At 43.5% G+C, this 24,330-nt stretch overlaps 4 protein-coding genes across 6 annotated transcripts in view; 3 read left to right on the top strand and 1 right to left on the bottom strand.

Moving 5' to 3' along the window:
- LOC116434687 (uncharacterized) overlaps nt 1-11,224 on the top strand; it is a 219,960-nt gene extending 208,736 nt beyond the window's left edge. The window contains exons 4-14 of the mRNA XM_076371207.1: nt 3,987-4,065; nt 8,227-8,435; nt 8,888-8,937; nt 9,281-9,388; nt 9,444-9,636; nt 9,777-10,126; nt 10,199-10,367; nt 10,447-10,521; nt 10,584-10,730; nt 10,783-10,944; nt 11,007-11,224. Coding sequence (XP_076227322.1) covers nt 3,987-4,065; nt 8,227-8,435; nt 8,888-8,937; nt 9,281-9,388; nt 9,444-9,636; nt 9,777-10,126; nt 10,199-10,367; nt 10,447-10,521; nt 10,584-10,730; nt 10,783-10,944; nt 11,007-11,114 — 1,650 coding nt within the window. The 3' untranslated portion in view covers nt 11,115-11,224. The remainder of the gene's footprint in view (nt 1-3,986; nt 4,066-8,226; nt 8,436-8,887; nt 8,938-9,280; nt 9,389-9,443; nt 9,637-9,776; nt 10,127-10,198; nt 10,368-10,446; nt 10,522-10,583; nt 10,731-10,782; nt 10,945-11,006) is intronic.
- A 42-nt stretch (nt 11,225-11,266) lies between these two features.
- On the bottom strand, nt 11,267-15,459 carry LOC116433686 (uncharacterized). 2 transcript variants are annotated; one of them, XM_031992049.2, is made up of 2 exons: nt 15,163-15,459; nt 11,267-13,152 (listed from the first exon to the last, which is right to left on the bottom strand). In XM_031992049.2, exons 1-2 carry the CDS (start codon nt 15,273-15,275, stop codon nt 11,727-11,729), a joined length of 1,539 nt encoding a protein of 512 aa, XP_031847909.2. In that variant the 5' UTR covers nt 15,276-15,459; the 3' UTR covers nt 11,267-11,726. The 2 variants fall into 2 exon arrangements, with proteins under 2 accessions (XP_031847909.2, XP_031847918.2); XM_031992058.2 differs by having other exon boundaries at nt 11,267-13,148; nt 15,163-15,202.
- Nucleotides 15,460-16,655: 1,196 nt separating this feature from the next.
- LOC116434674 (G-patch domain and KOW motifs-containing protein) lies at nt 16,656-18,890 on the top strand. Of its 2 annotated transcripts, none has more exons than XM_031993264.2 (5): nt 16,656-17,015; nt 17,114-17,474; nt 17,561-17,664; nt 17,776-18,083; nt 18,304-18,890. In XM_031993264.2, the coding sequence occupies exons 1-5, from the start codon at nt 16,876-16,878 to the stop codon at nt 18,792-18,794; spliced, it is 1,404 nt and encodes a 467-aa protein (XP_031849124.2). In that variant the 5' UTR covers nt 16,656-16,875; the 3' UTR covers nt 18,795-18,890. The 2 variants fall into 2 exon arrangements, with proteins under 2 accessions (XP_031849124.2, XP_076227829.1); XM_076371714.1 differs by having other exon boundaries at nt 18,275-18,436.
- On the top strand, nt 18,808-22,441 carry LOC143174164 (omega-amidase NIT2-like). Its single transcript, XM_076371715.1, has 7 exons — nt 18,808-18,955; nt 19,036-19,248; nt 19,336-19,482; nt 19,924-20,108; nt 20,566-20,734; nt 21,659-21,892; nt 22,028-22,441. The coding sequence occupies exons 2-7, from the start codon at nt 19,206-19,208 to the stop codon at nt 22,114-22,116; spliced, it is 867 nt and encodes a 288-aa protein (XP_076227830.1). The 5' UTR covers nt 18,808-18,955; nt 19,036-19,205; the 3' UTR covers nt 22,117-22,441.
- Nucleotides 22,442-24,330: the final 1,889 nt, after the last annotated feature.

The following is a 24,330-nucleotide window of genomic DNA, read 5'->3' as shown; positions in this document are numbered from 1 at the left end:
AGGCGACTAATGAACTTGTATGTCTCGATGGACCACCCGATAAGATCGGGAACAAAACTTAGAAATGAGTAGGAGGTGAAGTGGACTTTGACTCTAGTGCTATGCGCTCGATCGAAATTGCTACTTGATACTTTGTAATCCTTGCTTCCTACTCCGTACTCTGTGCTATGTACTATGTGAGTTGATACTTGTCTAACTATGTGTATCCAACTGTGTGTGTCAACTCCCTGGGCCACCCAGAATCGTCCTCGACGACACCTCCGCAATGTCGTCTTCGCGGGGGTGAAGACGTTCCGGTTGGCCCTTTTAGATCTAGATGGTTGTGAAGGGAGACACAGTCCCCTCCCTTCTTGGGTCTTCCAAGTTGCTAATGTTAGTAACTAATTCGTCCCGTTTGCAATCGTCGACCGTGGCAGGTAGAAAGCAAGAAACACTTTGGAAACAAAGCTGTTTTATCCCAGTATTTCATACAACGATGCATTATACATAGTTCAATATTAAATATCAAATTTTATAGTTTTATCAAATCAAGTGTTAACTGAGAGTCACCTTTCGAGTGCAAAGGGTCAAACCGCAAAAACCGAGGAATCACATACGAAAGATCTCGTTCATCACTGCAAGATCTCACTTAAAAGGGCTACTTAACTCAGCCGAACATTACGCAATCGCGAAGAGAATCACTTATCGTTAGGGACACTCGGTAAATCGCAGCTGAGCGTACCTCTCGCGTCACGAGCGCGGTAATCGATGGACGAAGCAGCGCGGATTCCGCGGAAAAGCCGGCAAATGCGATTTTAATGTCAAGCGGCCGAAGCCCCGTGTTTTCCGCGGGGCGTGTCTCTAACGAGCTGCAGCCCGCAGAGGCCCGCGGCTATTTTTGCCATTTTGTAACGTTACATTCACCGGCGCGCCGCGTCTATTATAAATACCGGACGACCCGGCCGCGGGGCGGAATCGCTGGCTGGAACGTCCACTCCGAAAACGGAATTCTAGAGCTCGGTTTGCTCGGTTGAGTAATCCCGGGATTTCAACTGTTAGGCCACCGCCGCCGCCAATGGAATATCCGCGAAAGCCGGCTGCGGAACAATGTTTACCGACGCGGCGCTTCATCGGGCAACGCCGGATATTATTATCGTCGTGACGCCGAGGAAGCTCGCGCAGACAACGGCACGCATCTTGCCGATCCTATTTGCATAACCGCGCGCGCGGCCACTTTTGAACGTCGGGACTATTTACGAGCGTAATGGAAATATTAACCGTTCCCAGCGATTAGGACGCGCGGGGGTTTCGGCCGGTCCGCGTTACAAACTGCAACACATGGTTCTGAGAGTCTCGGCTAACAGCTCTATGAGCTGTCTACTTCCCTGGGCCGAGCAATCTGCGGATGCTTCTCGAGTGGTGATTTAGAGCGGTGTTTAGAAACTCGGAATCCAGTGATTCCTGTTTACTTGCCTCATCCTTTCCGAGCTGCGCCGCGCTGATTGATAGGATAGCTGAGAGCTGAATTATTTCTAGTTTCTAGTATTGCCTCTGGCGGGGACTGAGATTGTTGGGGTTCGGTTGTAAGAGAATATTAACCCTTTGCACTCGAGAGGCGACTCTCAGTCATCGCGTGAGACGATGCGGCGGAAGTATGAAGTTGAATGTTTAAATACAAATCAAACATCATCTCGGAAGTATTCATTCACGTCTATTCATCTTAACCAACATTCTCACATGGAAATCCAGACAGATACAGCTCTAGGATAATCTTAGTAAAGGGAAGAACGCTGAAGATCTCAAATTGAAATTAACCCCTTGGCGTAGTTACTTTCGTTACTAGCTCGTAATATTTTACTATCGACAGTTTGTAAGAAATACATTTTCCATTCTACTTCAGGTGGAAATTTCATTTGAAGATAATATATTGATAATAGCAAAGTAGTTGGTTGCTTTGATCCGTGGGTAATGAACAACATTGATTCTTGTTATACACCTCTGGTGCTTAATTTATCTATGAGTTATCGTTCAATTAGTTTCAAACAATATGACCTATGTCTCGTTAGAAAATGTTGAATATTTCCATTGAGAAACTTTCAAGTGGGTTAACACTATTTCTACCCAGCTATCAAAAGACAAATTTTCAGTTACAATTCTTCTTCAAGTTCAGTCGTATACTCAGAAATGACTTATCGACGTTTCCAATGACGATTATGATATTAACTATAGGAAATGTCGGGAATTTAATCGAGGAAGGATTATTAAACTGAAAATAATTTCAAGTGAAAATCTCGAAAGTGTCTTCTATAAACTAGTGTTAAGTTTCCGATTCTAAGGAGGAATATCAAGGTTTAGACTTTGGATCTCATAAGTTAGATTTCTCACCCCTAAATACTATGAAACTTTCGATTCTTGACAGCAACACAAAGATTACACTAACTTCATTAAACCCATTAGCAATATTCCAGCCCAACGACCTCCACTGCCGATAGTACACCGAACCTTATCTCCGTCGTCGAAATTAAAAATCAGTTCGCGAATCGCGCAGCCCCTCTTCCATTTTCCGGGAGCAATCCCGTCGCAACATCGTTAATCCATTGACCAGGGGGCGGGAGGGGCAAGGTATGAGGGCTTTTGACGCAGACTGGCAACCGCCCACGCCTAATTTCCAGGCTCACCGTTGTTTATTGTCGAATCCTTTTAGCCAGGGATCGCTCGTAAGAAGTTCCATCGGGAAAGCCGGGCGAGGGAGCAACGGAGACGGTGCTGTTCCGTCGTTAACGCGACCAGAGAACCATCCCCGCTTAGAATCTTGCCCTGACTCTCTCTTTTAATGCGTGGACTCCCCTTAAATCAGTGGCACTCGGTCGTGTACACGGGTTGGCTCTTTTTCCGAGGCCGCCGACGAATTCATATTTTCATTTCGTGTCGTTAACGAACGTCGAGCCGCTTTAAGGTCTACCGTAATGGAGGATGTTGCTCGAAGATGCGCTCCCGTCGAGCTAACCGTAAAAGAAGCGCGCTTTTACTTCGTTCAGCGGCGAGGACATTGTTCTTTACTTACTGTCCCTGAATTAGTATCTTCGCGCCGGTGGTAAAGAATAATTATCTGGAGGTTCGTTGATTAGCTTGTGAGATGGCTGTAGAAACTACCCTGTAAGATAAACATTACGAATGAATCTTAACCCTAAAACTACCGAGCACTTTAATTGACTTTTGAAAATTTCTCTATAGAAACTCCAAAAATTTGTTCGGACTTTAATTGATTTACAATTCAATTTGCGTAGTGCTAAATGAATTTCTTTAACCAGTTAACTGTGTGACGAGTATACACGTCATCCTAAAGCTTAACATGATACTAATTTCAGCGATGAATTCTCTATTTTTTCACATAAACATGAGACTTCTTTGTTTCGCTTTGATCTTTCATTAAAGTATACTCTACGCGCGTTTGTCCTGCGTTCAACACGTACACGCTCCATTTTTCGATTTTATTTCGATTTTATTGCAGAACGAGACGTTCTTCGAACTAAATTCGTCCACAGTTCCCTATTATCAAGTATAAAATGTTAATCTAAAAATCAATCGCGAGTCTCACTCGCCACTTTGGCAAAGGATTAATACTTTCCCTTCCCCTCATGCTATCACAGCGTCATCAACCCTCGAAACTAAAACTCATTACAACATATCGACTGCGGATTCTATAACCGTACTATCAATGAACCGATGCAACGTCAACGTTTCCCCTATCCCAACACCAAAACATCAAAACACCAACAAAGAAAGCAACATTGAACTCGAGGCCCTCGAACCGCGCCAAAGAAGTTCATCGCAAGAATCCGCAGTCGATTAATCACGTTCACGGGCACCGCCGTCAACCCTCGGATCGGCCGGTCGAACGGAAATTGACCGCGAAGGGGTTAATCGGTCCGCATTACCTCTCCGCCGGTCGCGTAAAACAGTCTTTCCGAGCGGGCGTCTAACCGCGAGGGGTATCGTTGTTGCAGAAGACGAACGGGGCTACGGTGGTCCACGAACGGCGGAACGGGGCGACCGTGAACGCCGAAGGAGCGCGGCTTATCGCGGGTAAGTGTATCTAATTACCCTTGCCGTTTACGTCAACGATTTGCAGTGATTTACGGCGAAATTGTGCCGGCGACCTTCGGCCGGCGAGCCACGGTTCCGGGACTGGACGAGGAGGGCCGCGTGGAGAAGAAGGGGCCAGGGCAATGGGGAACGAATCAGCTAAGCGGTCCGCGGCTAAAAAACACTAAAGGATTCGGTCATTTATCACGGCGCCGCTGCCCCCGGGGCACCATCGGAATGAAAAGGGGAGGAATATAATCCGTTGGACAGACTAATCGCGGACTAACTATCCACATATTATCTACAATAATTCCATGGTAACCCGTCGCAGGGGGGGAGGGGAGGGGACACGGGGTGTCCCATCCGACCCGGCGTCGCGAATCGATTCGAGAGCTTTCCGCCTCGGACATCCTCTCGGGCGACAACCGCGAGATTTAGACCGCCTCGACCGGCAACTTTGTGTCAATTCGTTTAACCGAGAGCGATTTATTCGAGGTGGAAGGCAGTTCGAGTTTATTGGGAATTTAGAGTTCTTGTGGAGGTTTGAAGTGGTAGTTACGATTTTAGAGTGAGTGGAATTGAATTTTAGATTTCAGTTTATGGAGAAAATTGGGGGTTCTTGTGGAGGTTTGAAGTGGTGGTTAGGGTTTTAGAGTTTTGATACTGGAACTGTGGGTGGAATTGGATTTTTGAGATTTGGGGGAAGTTGGAGGGTATGGGTTGAGGTTATAATTGATTTGGAATTCAGTTTATGTAGTAAATTGGGGGTTTTTATGGAGGTTTTGCATTGAAAGTTGCGGTTTTAGTTTTGATACTAGAACTGTGAGTGGAATTGAATTTTAGAATTCAGTTTATGCAGTAAATTGGGGGTTCTTGTAGAGGTTTGAAGTTGAAATTACGATTTTACAGTTTTAATGTTAGAACTGCGGGTGGAATTGAATTCTTGAGATTTGTGGAAAGTTGGAGAGTATGGATTGAGATTATAATTGATTTAGAATTTGGTTTACGTAATATATTAATTTAGTGGTTTCTTGGGGAAGTGTCTATATTTCTAATAATTGCAACTGGAAAACTTGACTCAGCTTCTAACGACGACTTTAAGATAAACGAACCCAATCAAATTATTTTTCTACCATCTAACTCCCAGTTCACTCTGCATTGCGTTCAAGTATAAAATGACAAAGCACAGGGATAATATGTCGAGAATCAATGCGCTGATTTGAGGACGCGCCAGCACCGGGATCGTTAACAAAGAACATCCCCGAACGTAGGAAGAGAGCGCAGCAGCATCGCATCGTTAAAGAAAAATATGAACGTTTGCACAATGGCCGACCGGCTCGATGCGCCGCGGCGGCCACGCGTAAACGAGGGAATTTCGTTTTTTCTTTTCAACAAAGAAAGCCCCGCGCATCCGGTCCATCGGTTCCGTCCGGGATCAATTTACTGAGTACACGTTACATTTCGGTCAGCGAAACACCGCCGCCGCCGTGGCTATTTTTGCAGGCCCGCGATTTGCGTTACCTGCGCGCGGTAAATATACCGGGGCCGGCCCCGCAGTAATTTTGAGTCCTGTCGCGCGTAAATAAAGCGAACCCGAGCGTGGAAATTAATTAGTGTACAGACGAGGCAAAGTATAGGGAAAACTCTGGCCGGGCATCGCCATTTAATTGACAAACAAATTTCATTTGCCGTTCGGTGCCCCGTAACCGGCGCCGTATAATCGCCGAATACTTTATTGATCGCGATCGCTTTATTGCCGGCCCGTTAAATTTACACGACACGCCGGTGGCATTGGTTCATCAGTCGCCGCGATTCGGCGCACATTGCTGGGAATATCGACGTTTGGACAATCGATTTTTCGGAGTTTTTAAAAAAGGTTCACTACAGAAATATCTGCTGATGATACATATTAACCCTTTGCATTCGGAAGCTTTTCACTAGAAATATTCAATATTCTTCGAAGAGATACAGACGAGCTTTAAAACTAATTAATGAGAAAATATATAAATTTAGAAGGGAAGTTATTTTATTTCAATATTCTACATATTGGTGCGTCATAGCTTTACCCTTTGCACTCGACAGTTTTTCACTAGAAATAATATTCTTCGAAGAGATGCAGACGAGCTGAATAAAATAACTTTCCTTCTTAATTTATATATATATTCTCTCATTAATTAGTAATTTCAATATTCCACATATTGATGCGTCATGCAAACCTTAATATTACATATAAGACTAATTTTGCAAATCAAATCAAGTGACTATAGTCACCCCTCAAGTGCAAAGGGTTCAGATTCAATCGTCCAATAGGAAAGTAACTTGAGCAACTATACAATATCTAACGATAATCCTTGATTATTATGACTACCCCTACACAAGACATTTATCATATTTTATAGAATCACTGAAGAACATTTCACTGTTACCAGAAAACCACCGTGCCCCATTATTTCGAGCGTCACGCGCGTTTCCGGCAACCAAATCTCGCCCACCGCGTCTGCTAGTTTCGATGTAATAATTCCCATCCTGCTCGCGGACTATCGCGTTCCTCGGTTCGTTTTTTCGAAAGGATCGCCGGACTAATTGGCTGCGCGCTACGTTCCGACTTGAAATTTACTGACCGTGTAATGGCGAATCGATAGGGTGTTCCGTTCCCCGGGACCCGGAGGTGATTCCAACGGTAAAGCTATCGAAACGCGTCGGCGACGCGCGGGCCCGTTCGCGTTTTCGCCGCGGCGAACGGCAGCTGGGGTGCGGGGAACGGCGAAGAAATTCATTAGCCGCATCCGGCGGTACAATGGGATCCGCCGAGACGCGCGCGAGGTTAAGGAGGACGACAATCGGGGACATATGGAGGATCGTTGGAGAACTACGCGTTAGGGTACACATGTAACGCCTTCAAATTACAGTGTGCGCCCGGACCTCCATCCATCACAACTGGGCCCATGGGACTCACGGTCCCTGCGCGCACCGCCCCAACGTTTAAGTCGTTAGCAATTTCCTGCACGGGACTATTTTCGGGCCCAAATTCCATATGGCCCGATAATATCCGATAATACGGCCGTGCCCGGGAGATTGGCGAAAGGATCTTGGGACCAGCCTCGTCTCATTTCGCCGATAGTCCCCGCTTCGATCGGATTATCCCCCTCGGACACCCTCTCTTTTGTAGAAGTTTCCCGTCCGGAACACTGCTATCCTCCGCGCAGTCGGCCCGTCGTTCCTTTCGGACCTAGGGACGCTTCTGATCACAGTAATTTCCATGGGTCCACCCCGAGCAACCCCCTTTGTTTAAGTAATTCGTGAGATCGCGCGTGAGGCACTCTTTACGCGTACGTGTTGGATTTAATATTCAATTATCGTTATGGACGTTTATTAAAATGTGTGCAATGCGGCTTTTTATAGGGTCGAAGAATTGCAATTATTGAGGATTTTACATGGGATTGATGTTTTAGCACGGTGCGTCGGTTGGTGGTTTAATCCTTTGAACTCGAAAGTTTTTCACTAGAAATATTCAATATTCTCCGATGAGATACAGACGATCTTTGAAACTAATTAACGAGGAAACATATATAAATTAAGGAAAGTTATTTTATTTCAATATTCCATATATTGGTGCGTCATAGCTTAACCCTTTGCACTCGAAAGCTCTTCACTAGAAATACTCAATATTCTCCGATGAGATACAGACGATTTGAAACTAATTAACGAGGAAACATATATAAATTAAGGAAAGTTATTTCATTTCAATATTCCACATATTGATGCATCATGCAAGCTTAATATTACATATAAGACTTTATAATTTTGCAAATCAGATCAAGTGGTGAGAGTCGCCTCTCGAGTGCAAAGGGTTAATCTTCTGCGACTAAACAATTAGAGACTATTACGTTCTTTCTATGTTAACAGTGAATAAAGATAGCATTACAGATTATTATAGATCCAAAAATTTTTCCTTTTTTCGTTATTTTATTCTTCCGTATTGGATTATCGACTAAGCAAACAAAATGGAGGAGGTTGAATAGAATAGCTGCGCTAGGGGGCAGCAGCGCTCAGAACGTCGCGACGTCGACTCGATAGATAACACTCCTGCAATACCCTTCGTAATTAACAAATTAAGAAACATAAAAATTATTTTTAAACCCAACGCATCGTTTCTTGCAGAACGAAAGATCGACATCGAAACGAAGACAACTTTCACGCAGACGTCAGCAACAATTATCGATCCGAATAATTCACAAGTTCATAGAGAGGCAATTAATTTAAGCCGTTCATCCCCGAGAAGTCTTTATTTGAAACAAAAGAAATCCTCGTCGATTTGGGCCGTCGACGAGGACCCTGCGCCTCAATGGCTGATAGCTGAAGCCCTGTCCGCCATTAACAAGAGCATCGAGGTATGCGGACGGTAATATGCCATGCGATTAGCACATTAAACGCTTTCACTGCCCAAGGTATTTCCAATTACTCGGGACTTTCGTGAGTAAACTGTGTACAATAAATGTTCTTAACGTTTCGACATCGTTGCGGCCGATTTAATCAAGATTCAGTAGCTCTTAATTGGTCGGCTGAACGAAACAGCTTCGATTCAATTTAATTCCGTCCATTTACAGTTAGCAACAGATCCCTTTTTCACATAATTATACAAAAATCCGTCGGGGTAGCAAACTGTCACGATCATTTCCCAAGCTCATCCGCGAAAACCGCGCATCGTTCCTTCGTTCGATCAGCTTTCGGGGATACCATTACGAGAATGGACTTCGCAGTTAACGCAAATATTTTCGTTGTTGTTCCCGGTGCACGCAATATCGACGTCGAACGGCATCAGTGCGGCGATCGACGGACGAAGGGAGAAGCACCGTCGAGCAAGGAGACCGAGTGAGTTCGCGGGGGATGAAAAAACGGCGCGGTCGAAGCGTTTTTTAATCGAGAAACCCTGCCGATTTTTTTGCCCGTGGAAAAATTCGCGGCGGCGCATGCCGAAATTATTAGAGGCCGGATTAATGAAATTTCTTCGTAGCCGGCGCACCGTGTTCAATGATAAAATGGAATTCACGAAAGTATCCGATGAAATTCCGACGTGTGAATCGTAATACGCGAGAGGGGTTGGGTCTCGCGCGTTTTTCCTGTGTCAAGCGTCGCGGGGAAGTTTCGCGGTGACTTTTACGAACGTAATGTTTAACGATCACTGTGAAATACTTGCGGCGATTGTTTTAAGCAGGAAACACGCGTCGATTATCGCGGAACTCGAGGAGAAGCTTCGTCGCGCGGAGCTGGATCTAGAGGAGGCTCTAAAGAAGAGGACGCTGGCGAAGGAGAAGCATAAAAGGTAATTGTTCCTTTGAGTCACAGTGCGAGCACTGATAGCTCGGAATGAAATGTAGAACATTGGAGAGCGTGAGAGCGGAGGCTCGCAGGGAGAACGAGATTCTTCAGGAGAGGATCGTTCGAATCTGCACGTCTGTGCTGGAGAACTTTGGTCCTCGAGGGATGACCGGCAGAAGACGCAACTATCAACTGAAATGCGGCAAACGCTTGAAGTGTCGCGCGAATTTCAGCAGTAAATTGCGCAAGAAGGTGAACTGCTTTCGATAATAGAAGCTACTTATAAACAGTCTTCTCTTTTTCAAAATTAAATCATATATATGACGCTATCTTCAGTAAACTTCATAAAATCACGAAACAATCGATTATCCTACACGTTTTAAATTTATCAGCTACGAACGACGGTCGCCAAATCGATGAAACTGAAGCAGGAATTGGCAGCGACTCGAGCGACGTTGAAAACCGAGACGGAGAAGTGCGAGTCGATTCGCGAGTGCTTCGAGAAGCTGCGGCGAGAGATGGACGCCAGCGAGGTCAATCTGAATAAACTGATCTCGGAGAACCTGGAGCTGCGGAAGAGGATAGAAGACACGCGTGAATGGGTGCAGCACAACATGAACAAAGAGAACCACGAGAGGAACAACACCGCTCACTTCCGGGACATGCACAGGAGCAGGGAGCTGACGAACCTGAAGAAGAAGGCGGAGGAGGACTTCACCACCATCAGCCAGCTGAGAAACAAGTGAGCGTGCGTCCGAGTAGAAGCGTGATAGTCGATCGTCCAGAGAATTGATCGATAAGTTGAATAAATCAGATTACTGCGATCAGAATCGGCGAACGCCAACAAGGGTTTCCTGCTGAACAGTTACAAGAGCCAGCTGACGGACCTCAACAAAGAGAAGAGTCAGCTCCTCTCGAAAATAAGTAGCCTGGAAAACGAGATCACCGGCGTCAAGTCTAGCAATTCGCAATTGAAAGCGAAAGTACGTGTTAATGAATATTTAATTTAGTTATCGAATATTTAACGAACACTTTCTGTTACTGACTAGTAATCTTCGACAGGTCTCCGTGTTGAGCACCGAGAAGGAGAAATTGGCTTGCCAAAATGAGAAATCGAAGGCAGACTTCACGGAGAAGGTAAGAGTATGGTTTGATGGGTAATGTAGAATTGAGAAGACAGATTACTGCTTCGTTTCCAGTTGGAGATGCAGAATTGTAAGAACTTCGAGGAGGCTGTGCAGGAAGTCGAGAGCACGAAGGCTAGCTACGAAGAGACTATCAAATCGATGACAACGAAGTTGTCCAGCGCGAAGAGCCAGAATACGGAGTATTTGAAAGGCATCAAGGTACTGTTCGTAAATTCAGTAGCTTCTACTTTGCTTTTGACGCTGATTCTAGGAATTTTTGAAGAAGCTTTACGACTCGCGAAGCAACTACGAGAAGCAGAGGAGTTTGAAAGATGAGCCGAGCGAGAAAGAGGCTCAGGAGACTGCTTGCAACATTCTAAACATGACGCCGGAAGAGTTGGCTAGCTTAATGAACGGAAAGACGGCGAATTCGGTAATTAGTCCTCGGAAAATCAACGAATCCGCCATCGTACGTAACGATCGATTTACGATTAGATTCATTCCTGGGTGTTCGAACTGAACCGGATACTGGCGAAGAAGAATTTCTCCGAGAGCCTGTCGAAGCTCTTGTTCAAGGAAGCAACGAGGAAACTGAAAACGTAATGAGGAATTCGCAGATTGTTTAACGAACATTTTTGTATTACATTTAACGTTTTCGTATTGAATTTACCGTTCCGACGTTCCATTTGTAACTTCCTTTTCGCCCGAATAAAGGGAAGCACAGAAAAAGGTATTCAAAAACAGATTCACAAGGATTTTCTTAAAGAATGTATTTGATACAATGAAAAATACCTATATTAAAGATGCGATTAAGCTCCTATCGAGTGGTAAGTATAATGCGAGCGACGTACACCAAATACCACGAACGAGTCACGAGTTAAAGATATCGATAAATACATAGGAAAAGTGACGGAGATCCCGCAGATCACAATACATGAAATACAACGAACTATACGTCGACAGTTAACAAACGTCTCGTTAAAAAAAGGACAGCGTATCAAAGTAATCAGAGAAGAGGTTCCTCCAAACCAACTACATCTATCAGATCGAAGAACGAATTGACTTGGTTTGTACGCAGCTGTCCGTCGAAACGACTCAAATATCAATTACAACGTTAATCGATCATCAATTACAACCCCACCGATCACGAAAACCCTCGAACCCGATCTACCCAAGTCGATTCCTTGCTCGATTCAACCATGCACGCGAATCGATTCAATTATCGCTCTGCAGTTCGCTGGAGCCGGTAGCGTCGGGCGCCTTCTGCAGCTGCGCGCTCTGGAATCTCTCGTAGCCGTTGCTCTCGCCGAAGATCTTCCTGCCGGGGACCCTGTCGTCGTCCTTGACGCTGACCTCGGTGCCGATCTGCACCGGCCAGGGCAGCTTGCCGTCGTTCCGAACGGACACCTGATTAGCCAGCTTCCTGTCGCCGCTCTGGTCGAGCGGCTCGTTGTTCCGTAGACTCTCCAGCGTCACTTTACGACGACCGTCCTCGTCGCCATAAGAAAACGGCCTGTCGAAGCTGGACCTCTTCGAGTACGAGTCGTAGCCGTCGTACAGGTGTCTGAAGCGGTACCTGCTGGGGTCGACGTTCCCCGGGATGCGTTTGTAGGTGCCGTCCCTGGACACCGGCGTCCTGGCCGCTTCGTACTGCCTGGGGTAGTTCCGCAGGTCCACGGGCTTCCTGACTATCTCCGGCAGCGTCGCGTAGTAGATGATCCGCTTCGGCTTCGGCGTCGGTCTGCTGCGCCCGTAGAGGTCCAGGTCCTCGTCCCGGTACCTGTCGTAGTAGTAGGCGTAGTCCTGCGGCAGACGCATGTAGTAGTCGCGCTCCATTCGGTAGCGGTCGGGGTAGTAGTAGCTGTAGCCTCTGCGGTAGGCCACCGGGTCGTACTCCCTCTCTCGCGCGGCGTTCCTGTACCAGGGGAAGTCGTAGTCGTCGTAGCCTCTGGTCACCGGCATGTCCCTGGCGTCCCGATGGTCGTAGCTGCGCCTTTGGTGGCTGGTGACGAAGTCGGCGCGCGGCGCGTGGTAGCCTCTCGAGTTCGGCAGCTCCTCCTCGTCCACCGTCTGCTGGATCATCTGGTCCAGGCCGCGGTTCGGGAACTCGACGGACAGGGACTGCGAGGACCAGGTCTCCGGCGAGCTCAGGCGGACCTCCCGCACGTTCTTCGTGGTCGTGATCTGCTCCATCCTCGTCTCGTTGTCGGCGTCGCGCCGGACTCGGGATATGTCCTCTTCCGAGTTAGCAGTGATGTCTCTCGCGTTCCCTTGGAGCACCGTCATCATGACGCCCGTGTCGAGTATCTTCTCGGCCGCTTCGTTCTGGTTGTGGGATTCCGCTGTTCGCTCGAGTCTGTCGTGAGGGTTTTTAATTGATGATTTGGGGAGATCGTTTGGCTCGGTGGATTCTGTCCCGGGTTTGGTGTTCGGCTGCGATGGTCCTGGCGGATCTAAGTGGCCCACGCCGCTCACGCTGCGCACCTCGAACACGGAGGAGTCTGACCGTGGCCAGGACTCGTGGTTCCAGTCCACGGTCGCGTACGGGAGGACCTGCCATGCCTTGCCGATCCCTGTCGCGCAGACTCCCGTTAAGAGCAACAGCAAGGGGTACGCTTCGAGGAGCAGCCGCATCGTCTGTCTGGGGAAGAGTTGAAGAATTGTACGAAATTATAGACGAAAGTATTGTGGGATGAATGGTTTGTTGTGCGTGAGGGCGACCAGGTCGTATTGCGACGACCGGCGCCGGGACGTTTGGAAAATAGTGTGACCGCGTTTAGAAAATCGCGAGTGGCTGGAAGAATGCTGGAAATTACCTCAAGTAGAATAGACAATTTTATTTCTTACAAATTGTCGATAGTAAAATATTACACTAGCTTATCAACGAAAGTATGCCAAGGGGTTGGAACCACAATCTTTTATCTGAATAACCAAGTTATTCGCAGCTTTCTACGTCTCCAATCTCGAAGACACCATTACATTCGATTGCAAAGGGTTAAACACTTTCCCATCACTTCGCACGATAGTCTCACTGTCAAATGACACCCGAGTAACGGTAAATCTCTCGAAAGAAGAGATACAGGCAGAAAAATCCGTCAGCCGATGAAAAGAACCGATCGGCGCGCGATGATTCGCGTCAGGCGAGCCGTGAAAACGGTCGGTCGGTTTTTGGAAATGCGATCTAGAACATACGCTATTGTCGGCGGGCTGGATCGGGTATGAATGCAGGGCGAAGCTTTCACTGAGCGCATAGGAGAGCACTGAAAACCCGGCGACAGACGTTTAATGACCGTTCCGTCCGGTAACCACGCGGTCAGATGAGATCGTCCTCGGCCGGCCGACACGGCCAGTGTCCGATTCCCCATGGCAAATATAATTTCCCAGCCGTTTCCGCGGTATTATACGGTAGTTCCGGGCAACACGTAGATCCGGTCGCGCCGATTGTTCACTCGACTACATTTACGGTGGCATCCTCCGCGCGGTATATTCAACTTGTTGATACACGCGGCTCGGCGGCCGAACGAAACGCTAAGTTCAATGCACCGGGCAGTAGCTGTCGATACCGATTCCGGTTGCGAAATTTTTGAATGACAATAGAGCCGCGTTTTCGAAAACCGCGTGCACAGTTAGAACACGCCCCCGATGGAACAATGCGCGTACGGTAAAGTGAAAACGGATAACGGCGCAGCGAAAAATCGAGCGACGCCGATGATCTACGATTCCGAACGCGAATTGAATGGTGTTCCCGAAACAAAGGATAGAAGAGCGATCCACCGGTTGGATTTATTCATGAGGCACCGGAACGATTCGCCGAGTCGATTTGTGCAGTCGATTAGCTCGTCCGAGATTAGGAAAACGGGAGGCATCGTTCTGTTATGGTCGTTTAATTTAGAAGCTGATGAACCGCGTCCAGGCTGGAAACCGCACTTCTTGCCGCGCGAGGTCTTATCCTCGTGAAACGATCGGAATGAGGACGAGCTACATTGTCGAACGGAAAAAACAAGGAAGCGACGAGATAGGACGCCTTGGCGGAACAAATCGGCCGCGGGATCTTCTCCGTTAGCATCAGAATCGCACGATTATGGTCCCCGCTTTACAGTTACATCGCGGACTGTTTTAATTTGCGATTACATTTCGGCGATCGCTGATCCGCCGGAGAGATTTCGATAGAGCCGGATAATAGGCGGGATGGAATTCGAAGTACCGTAACACCGACGAAATGGCGTTAATGAGTCATCTTCGGGACTAATCTCGCTGACTTTGAGAATAAGAAAACTGATTATTATCGATCACTTGGGAATATTCATTTTACATTCTTCATTCGAAACGTATGCAACCCTTGAATAAATTCACTTTGAGCTAAATTGTCACGTTAATCAGACTTATTCGACTAATTAAACAACTATTTTATAAAAGACTATCAATCTTCGAAATAAGATGCAATCCCTTAAAAACTGTCGTCAGGAAAAAGGATCACTAGAGGTTTATGATTCGAAAATCAATGAGAATTCGGTGATCACGATTGAAAGAGATTGATTGAAGATACTATTTCGTAAATCAGAAATTAACGAATAATCGATGTGATTAATTGTGGTTGATATTGCGATTAAAAGCGTGGGAAGTTAGGAATTTCGTCCGATGGGAGACTTACCTGAATTCCAGTGTCTCCGCGGCTTCCGGATGTCGTTGACTGTTCGGAGCGACTACGATTACTACGCTCCGCGAACTACGGCTTCCCGGTTTACCCCGGCTTCGTATCTGCATACCGTGCTGTTGTCGCCTCTGAAACACGCTCACCCCTCTACCCAGAGCCCGCGACTACCGTTCTCTACAGGTCACCAATTTTAACTGTAGTTCTTGTACCAAAGGATAAGAAAACGACTTCCTTCCTTTAGCGCCTGCCCAGGATCGAAGGAAACCGTTTAACTAATCGTCAGTTCAACGGGATCGCGCACTCGCAATTTATTAGAATTCTGAGACATCGGTGAACATTCTTCTTTTTTCTCGCGGGAATACGTTGATCAGGTCATTCGACGAATCAATTAGCATTCGGTGGAATGAAGTTAAGTAGATTACAATTTACACACAATCGGTGCAGCGTTCGTGTATAATTGGAATGTTGTGTATAGTAGTTGACGAAAATTAATACCTTGACATGTGTTCGTGTATTATCTTATTTTATTATTGATTATTGAAATCGCACGAATATGCGATTAGTATGAATTTTGGGTTCTGAATGTGTTGAAACGATTGAAGAAATATTGGTATTGCTTCAATGTAGATGCTAGTGTTTTCATTTTCAGGGTATAAACAGGTGCGATAGTGAATAGAATCCGAAAATAGATTGATCTTGAATGAACAATGCTGTCACGCGCTGCGGTGCATAAATTGGGGTAGAATCCTAACATTGGTGCGACAATGGGAAATCCTGCTTTGACAAGCTTTCGATGTTTCGAATGTCTACTTTCCTGAGTAATCTGATTTGAAATTAATAGTCAATCCTGTGCTCGTTTTGAAAGAAAGAGGATTGATAACAGAATGTTCAAAATTTGGGTATTTCAGATTTCTAGGATTTGAAGGAATCCAAAGGTTCATTGAGTTTGCCAAAATACTTTCAGGATTTTTCAACTAGATTATCCTGAAGATGCTAGAAAATCTCAAGGACCTGATGAGTCCTGAAAATTCTGGAGACCTCCAGATTTAATTTAATTAATTAGAGTTTTTGGAATCCTCGAAATACCTTGAAGGATCTGAAACTTCCTTAAAAAATTCAGTTTAAAAATGAAATAAATTAAAAAATTCTCTTAACAATTTTTCCGTATCCTTGGGTTTTTTAGGATCCTTCGTTACCAACAGAGTCAAGGATTTCCCATGGAAATTCCCATGATCGTAAAACCTTGTATCCTTTGTGACTATCTTTTAATTTGACATAAGAGGTTGTGGATTCTTTTATGGTGTTTGTTCATAATTTTTATACATAGAAAATTGTTCAAGGCAATTTAAAATAATTCAGAGCATTCTTGAGTAAAGGAGCATTGCGAATGTGCCTTGAGAAGCATGGCCAATCAGCTGTCGGCTCCAACAGAAATACTTCTTTCATTCATGTGAACTTAGCCAATGTATTTCATTCAGCTCGAACAGAAGTATGGTAGTCTTACTATAAATAGGTTAGTGATTCTTGTACGTAGTGTTTTCATAAACGTTTAAAGACACCCGTAGTAGTTGCACAATGTTAAAGTAATTTATAATTTACTTGAAATCGATTAATGAAACGTAGTATTGAATTGCTGTAAATAGTTTAGGTAATCATTTATTTATACTTTGAACACACCGATTCATAAATCCGCATCACCGTGACGGTATAATGACAGAAGAAGGGAAGAAAATCTCTTTTGGTTTTGCGAAGTCTATTAAGAAGCCTGTTCTGAAAAATACTGTGCCACAGGAAGCGAAGAAAGTAGATTACATAGAATGTCTTGATGAGAAGGGTATCAAAGTAATTGGGTAAGTCCAATAGTTCACACGAGACTAACATAACCTATTAAAATAGTCAAACATTAGTTTGTCAGTGATATCTTATGGAAAGGGTTCTATTGTTACAGTGAAGAAGAGAAAAAGGATGAACCGTTGGTCATTCCGTTACTGGGGTCAAGAACCTGGCACGATAGAATTGTTAACAAAATTGATGCCGATATTTTTGAGCCTAAGGTAACAAAGGAAGAGGCGATAGAAGTCAAACAAGAAAGCACAACAGAGTTAACAAATGGGAATGCATTGCCGAAAGATCTTCCTACGATAAAACAAGAACCAATAGAAGAGAATGAAAATAATGTTGTTACTCTGGAAGAACAAGCTGCTAAAGAAATCATAGAGGACCTAAAGTCTAATGAAAAAGAAAAAACTGAAACAAAGTCATTAACATTACCGGTAGTGGAGGATCAGACCTTACGGGGTCAAGAACAGGTACTTATTGATTCTATTATAATGTTTCTATTATTCTTATATCAATAAATCATTGGCTGTATTATAATGAATATTGTTCCTTTCAGTCTACATTAGAGGACTATGAAAAAATTCCTGTAGATGCTTTTGGATTAGCAATGTTAAGAGGAATGGGCTGGCAACCTGGCAAAGGAATTGGTAAAAATGAAAAGTATGGGTTTTAATTTAAATGAACAGATGCTGTATGTTATGTACATACTATGTTTGAAATTATTTGAAGAATACATCTGAGGGTAATAGCTTTTTAATATTCTTGTTATAGAATTGTGTCTGCTGTTGTACCAGAGCTACGTCCGAAAGGCATGGGACTTGGAGCAGATAAAGTAGCATTACAAAAGAAAGATACAGACACTAAGAAACAGGAAGAAGAGCTAAAAATGGAAAAAGGCACGTTCGTGAAAATCATAGCGGGAAAACAAAGTAATAATTACGGCCAGATAGAGGGATTCGACGACGATGCGGGAAGACTTATAATAAAATTAGCTCTCGGAGGAAACATAATATCTGTGAATGAATTCATGGTGCAGCCAGTAACTAAGTCAGAGTATTCGAAGAATGCGAAAGTTCTAAGTTAGTATGAATATTGGAATCTTTCCAAGGGATTTTTAAAACTCCAAATAAAATATTTTATATATTTGCAAAATGAACAGCGTATGAAATTAGAAAATACTATAACGATCTTACACAAACATGTCTCATAAAGTACTTTTAAAAATCCCTTCATATTATTATTAAACTGTAATAAATATAAGAGATTTTAGCCTTTAGTATTTTATGGTGTTAATTTTAGATGCGAAAAAATATGAAGAATACAAAGACAAAGAGTCCAAAGAGCATAAACATAAAGCTGTAAAAAAGAAACGGTCAAGCTCTTCCGACTCCAAAGGTAGCGACGACGAAGATAAGTGTAAAAACGAAAACGAGAAGAAAAAGAAAAGCATAAAGTATGACAAAGATAAAACTAGCAAAATAGACGATAAAAAATCAAAAAGTCGAAAAAGATATTCAGAGACCGATAGCGATAGCGATAGTGATTACGGTAAAAGGCGAAGAAGGGGGAGAAGTAGATCTAACAGTAATGATTCCTATAAATCAAAGAAATCTAAAAAATCAAAAAAGCACAAGAGACAAGACAGCTCGCCGGAGAAGTCTAGTAAAAAGCATAAAAAGAAAGATAAGGAAAGGGAGAAAACCAGAGACCGAAAATCGAGAGATCACACGGATAAACGGAAACACAAAAAACGGGGCAGATCAAGGTCCCGATCGTCCACTAGGCGATAATACTTTACGGGAACGTATCCCGTTATTTTACTTTCGTGACGAACTGTACAATTTTGTTTATATACATTTTGTAATAAAACTTATTTTTACAAAGTCGATTTTACCTTTTTATCTGTTACCAATAGATTCTACGACAGACTGTGAATGCATTTATCGGAGACGTGAGTATGTAAAATACAACACACTAAAATTCATGCATCAATGGAACAATAAATAATATTTTTATTTAACTTTATTTCAGATCTCTTAACAGCGCAGAGTTCTATAATACTTGTTTTAATGAATACGATTTAGAAATGTTATATTAAATGTTCATAAATGTCAATGTAGAATTTTAATATTTGTGTATATCACAAGATGTTTACGTAATGACTGATAAGGTAGCAATAAACAGACATAACCTCCAAAAGTATGTTAAGCGCAAACATCAAACAAGGATTGCGGACAATGTCGAGTATGTACAATTGTTTAATTATAAAATATTACGATAATAGGACAAGACTTTTTAATGCATCTTAGTTAACAACGACATTTTTTTCAGCCTTTCGTTTAGCGCTAGTACAGCTCGCAGTCGGTGAAAATAAATCGGCGAACGTAGCGCGAGCTGTTTCGTTCGTCGAACGCGCAAAACAACAAAAAGCTGACATTGTTGCGCTTCCTGAGTGCTTCAACTCACCCTACGGGACATGTAATAATATTTCATCCTTACTATCTATGCGAATATTTTACTGAAAACAAAAACGGATAATTTTTCTTACACGAGATACTCACCCCTTCTATTGAACTCTCGCGCGTGCCACAAGAGGGTGGCTCCATGGAAAGGAGTCCTATTGTACCTTTTATTTTCTTTGCAGTAGAAAAATGTATCAATATTTTCCAAGAAAATTACAATGAAGGAAACGAGGATCCTTAGTTTATTGTATCATTTCACACATGACTGCAATCATTTCAATATAAATTTTATAACAAAACCTGTACCATACAAAAGAAACTCGGAGGAAGTGAGAAATATAAATAAATCACGATCAAACTGTTTCATTTATTGATAGAAAGAAACTCGCTGGCGAGTATTGCGCGATAAATTCCAGGATAAGTGGGTAATCGCTTTCTTTATTTGTTTTCGACACAGCGCATTTCGCGAAATATGCGGAGAGCATTCCCGACGGCGAAACGAGCGTCGCGTTGTCGGCAGCAGCGAGAAAGAATGACATTTACGTGATCGGTGGCACGATACCCGAAAGGGAAGCCGATAAATTGTACAACACGTGCACCGTTTGGTCGCCTGATGGAACTCTAGTGGCGAAACACAGGAAGGTAAACAATTTCCCCTTTAACCCTTAGCAATTCTATGTCGAGTCAGACTCGACGTTCTATTTTACTGCAACCTCTACCTATTTTAACAATATTTTCTATATTTATTTGTAGTATCACAGTTGTACCATTTAAAGGTAACATTTCAATGACTCCCAAATATTCTTGAATAAATAAATAGTTCGCTCAATTAAACCATGATTATTTGAAAACATTTCTATATTATAAATAACGCTACATAATACAGTGACATTCAGTTAGATGAATACACGATAATAATAACGTAATTCAATCAAATGATTTAACATCATATTTTTCCATTCGGCGTATTTTCCTGTGAAATCGTGCGTTCAACGTGTTAATCTACTTACCAAATCTCATTCGTAACCCTCAACAGTAAACAGAATATATAAAAACAAACACCAAGAATCTAAATCAGCAAACGTCCGTTCGCTTTCAGATGCATTTATTCGACATCGACATCCCAGGAAAAATGACGTTCCGCGAGAGCGACTCGCTCAGTCCCGGGAACTCGTTGACCACGTTCGAGGCGAAGGGCTGCAAGATAGGGATTGGCGTTTGCTACGACATCAGGTTCGAGGAAATGGCGCGTCTCTACCGGAACAAAGGTACCGTAAACACGGGAAACCTGTCCACAATTAGCCGAACAAGCACGGGAAGACATACACAGCACTTAACGTTCCGCGCAGCGATTTCTCGCGGTCTCTTAACGTCACGGGACGTTTTTATTATCGGAAAAATCTCCTTCGAGTGGACGAGGAGAGAAGGGGGAGGAGATATTCGAGTAATTTCACGTCGAGTCGGGCTTAGAGTAAAGTAAAGGATAAAGTACGAAGACTTGATTGCTTCAATGGAGCCAGGAGTTAGGGGGTGGTAAATTCAACCCTTTGCACTCCAGAAGTTTTTCACCGGAGATATTCAATATTTTCTAATGAGACAGACGACATTTTCTCAGATTGAATTAAGAAATCACGTGCATCGAGGAAGACTATTTTCTTTCAATATTTCGTACATTGATTAAAATATATTACAAAGTTTAATATTAACCTTTTGCACTCGGGAGGTGTGTCACCACTTGGTTTGATACAGTAAAATTATAAAGTCTGATGTTTAACACTAAACTTTATATAACGCGTCACTATGTGAAATATCAAAGTAAAATAGTTTTGTCCTTTAATTTATTAAATTATTTACATTAGTCGCAACAAGCATCGTCTATATTTTATCGAAGAGTGTTGAATATTTCTAGTGAAAAGCTTTAGCTTTATTACTTTTTAAGTATAATAGTTGATTCAACAAATATATATATATTGCTCAGTTCATTCGAATGCAAAGTAAATATTCCTCTGTAATCAACATGATTCAACAAATATATCTATTGCTCAGTTCATTCGACTGCAAAGTAAATATTATTCCTCTGTAATCATGTTGAAAATCTTCACGAGTCTCACTCGTTGTAGGTCAAGGAGTTAAGGAACACGGCTGAAAATCGACAAAAAGGTTGCTTCTGTCTTCGCATTCCTTGTTTCCAGGTTGCCAGATGCTGATTTATCCGGGAGCGTTCAACATGACCACCGGACCTCTGCACTGGTCGTTGCTGCAGCGTTCCAGGGCGAACGACAATCAATTATACGTCGCCTGCGTCTCGCCAGCCCGCGGCTCCCCACCTGGCTACGTCGCCTGGGGCCACAGCCAGCTAACCAACCCCTGGGGAGAGATTCTTCACGAGCTGGATGCCGGCGAGGACATGATAGTCGCGGATATAGGTAATTGCCACTTTACGCAGTTACGAGAGACTCGTCAGCGTCCAATTTATCGGCTCTCGGTGTCACTCGTGTCGAACAGCTCGGGCCTTGAAGAAGCAATTTTAGCCCACTGATTCAACGTTGGATACGTTTCAGATCTGAAGATCGTGGATGAGGTGAGAGCTCAAATTCCGACGTACTCTCAGAGACGCACCGAGCTGTACGATACGATTTGGAAGAACTAAAGTGCTTAGAACGGTTGTTCTGAAGGTATGGGAGTTTCTATGCTTTTGATACGGGAATACAATCGATGAGATTATTATTAACTTACCTGTGTAAAGGAGTGCGGGGACAATAAAAGGTAACGCTTCGATTCAAGTATCTTTAATATCGATCAAATGAATTATTATAATCTGTAATCGTTTACGGAATGATTACTCGTACATGAAAGGCCCCTCGATGATAAAACGATGTAATCACAATCAAAGGTTATTTTAGTTACGAGTCTCGTAGCAATATTAAATCTGTCCTCTCTAAATATTTACATTCAAATAAATGAATAGATCTGTCTTTCACATGTAAACGTTAGATTCGAAGTGTTAAGCTTAAGAGAAATTGGTCGATTAATGTCGGATCGATTATACAATGTTTCTCGACGGAGAGTCAAAGAGGCAAAAGATTCTCGACGGCGATGGGAACCGTTTAGTCCGGTGGACCGTCTCGGCTGTTCGCCAGCTGGAATTGGTTTCACGCTCTCCCGGTTTGCACGCGGGAAGGTCGCGGCCGCTACGACGGATCTCGGTCAGGAACGCGCCGAGACGGCGCCAAACTTTCGCGACCGAACTTTGAGGAACTGCATTTCTTCGCGGCGTCGTCCACGGTGACATCCGTTACGCGACCTTGCCGGGAGAACACACGTAACGCGTGCACGGTGCCGATCAATTTCAACTTTCCTCGTGGAACAGACTCATACCTCTTTGAAAGTCGAACAGTCCGCGATTCGATGCCTCCTCGCCTGCGACGGATGGATTCGTATGAGATTCATATTGGATTCATCACGGAGAACTGCTCGACTTTCAGGACTTCTTAACATGTTGACTGCTGCGCGGCTCTTTTGAATTTAGAATGATCCTCGGACTGATCTGGGAGATCTTACATCGTCGCTTCGGATCTCTTTTGCAATTTTATTGGAATTGGTACTTTTCTAAAGAATTGTTGAATTAATCTAACGAGTACATTGAAATTAATAAATAATCGAAATATCAAGAAATACTTTGTTAGTTGGAACTCAGCATAATTGCTCGATATTTTTAGTATTGATAATATAATTCGAGCAGAACCTGTGGCATTTAATAATAAAAAATTACGAAAGGGTCAATTTTGTTGAGAAGTGATACAGTCAACGTGTTAAGTCTATCATTTCATCGTAGAAACGAATTTAAATTCCAATCGTTACAGATTCACGCGACCATCGGTCTGTCCTTATCAAATAAAAAATAAATCGACGTCTCGCGCTCGCGCGAATCTTCCGCATCGTTCCTCAAAGCCGGCCGTCGCGCGTTACCCTACATATATCCTCCCTTTTCATCGTTGGTTTTACTTTAAATCTGCAATGCGTCTATTTACAATTTAAATTTACCACGAGCACCCGTTGAATCGACATTCCGTTATAAATACGTAATCAACGCGGTGCGTGACCGCAGTCGCGGGCACTGGGAAAGGTGGGCCGTCGATTTGTCACGTGTGCTCATCGTTTAAACAACGCTGAAAGATATTAAAACGAAGATTCTTCGGAACATACGAAACCTTCGACATATGAAGCTAAATTATATATCGATCGCTTAATTAATAGAAATTGCTAAAACAGAAATCAATTGCTTAAACGGTAGAAGAAATGGGAACTACCCTAATTAACCCTCTGCGGAAGATTACGAAACGTACGAAACCTTCGACATATGAAGCTAAATTATATACCAATCGCTTAATTAATAGAAAGAAAGAAAAACACGTGTTTATCTCTTACTGTTCGACTAATTAGATCATTTTTCCACGACTTAGTCTTCCAAATCTGAACATTTCGTCTCACCGAAATGCCGACATTCGTCCTCAAAGGGTTAATACAGCGTCAATAATTAGAAAGTTTGTATCCAAATATTAGTCCTGTGACGATCTCGTGTTCGAAGTAAGAAACTTTCCATTAATGAACTCGCGAATCAAAAATAGCAGAGTAACATATTTAGAAAGTCACCATATTTGAGAAAACGCCAATTTACGTCAGCGGTCGCGAATGCGTTAACCTTTGAGTAGGTTTCACAGATTTATATATAAACTACCGTAAATTACTGAAACCAATGAAATATTCGTCGCGCAGTTGACACTATCGCTACGTAGAGACACTTAAAGAAGTAATAACGATTGAATGCAATAAATCTCTGGATTAGTATAAAGGTCAACGATCA

The sequence above is a fragment of the Nomia melanderi genome, chromosome 10 (assembly GCF_051020985.1).
Source record: "Nomia melanderi isolate GNS246 chromosome 10, iyNomMela1, whole genome shotgun sequence".
Lineage (NCBI taxonomy): Eukaryota > Metazoa > Arthropoda > Insecta > Hymenoptera > Halictidae > Nomia > Nomia melanderi.
Note: the sequence above shows the minus strand (reverse complement) of the source record. Positions and strands in the feature narration are given on the sequence as shown.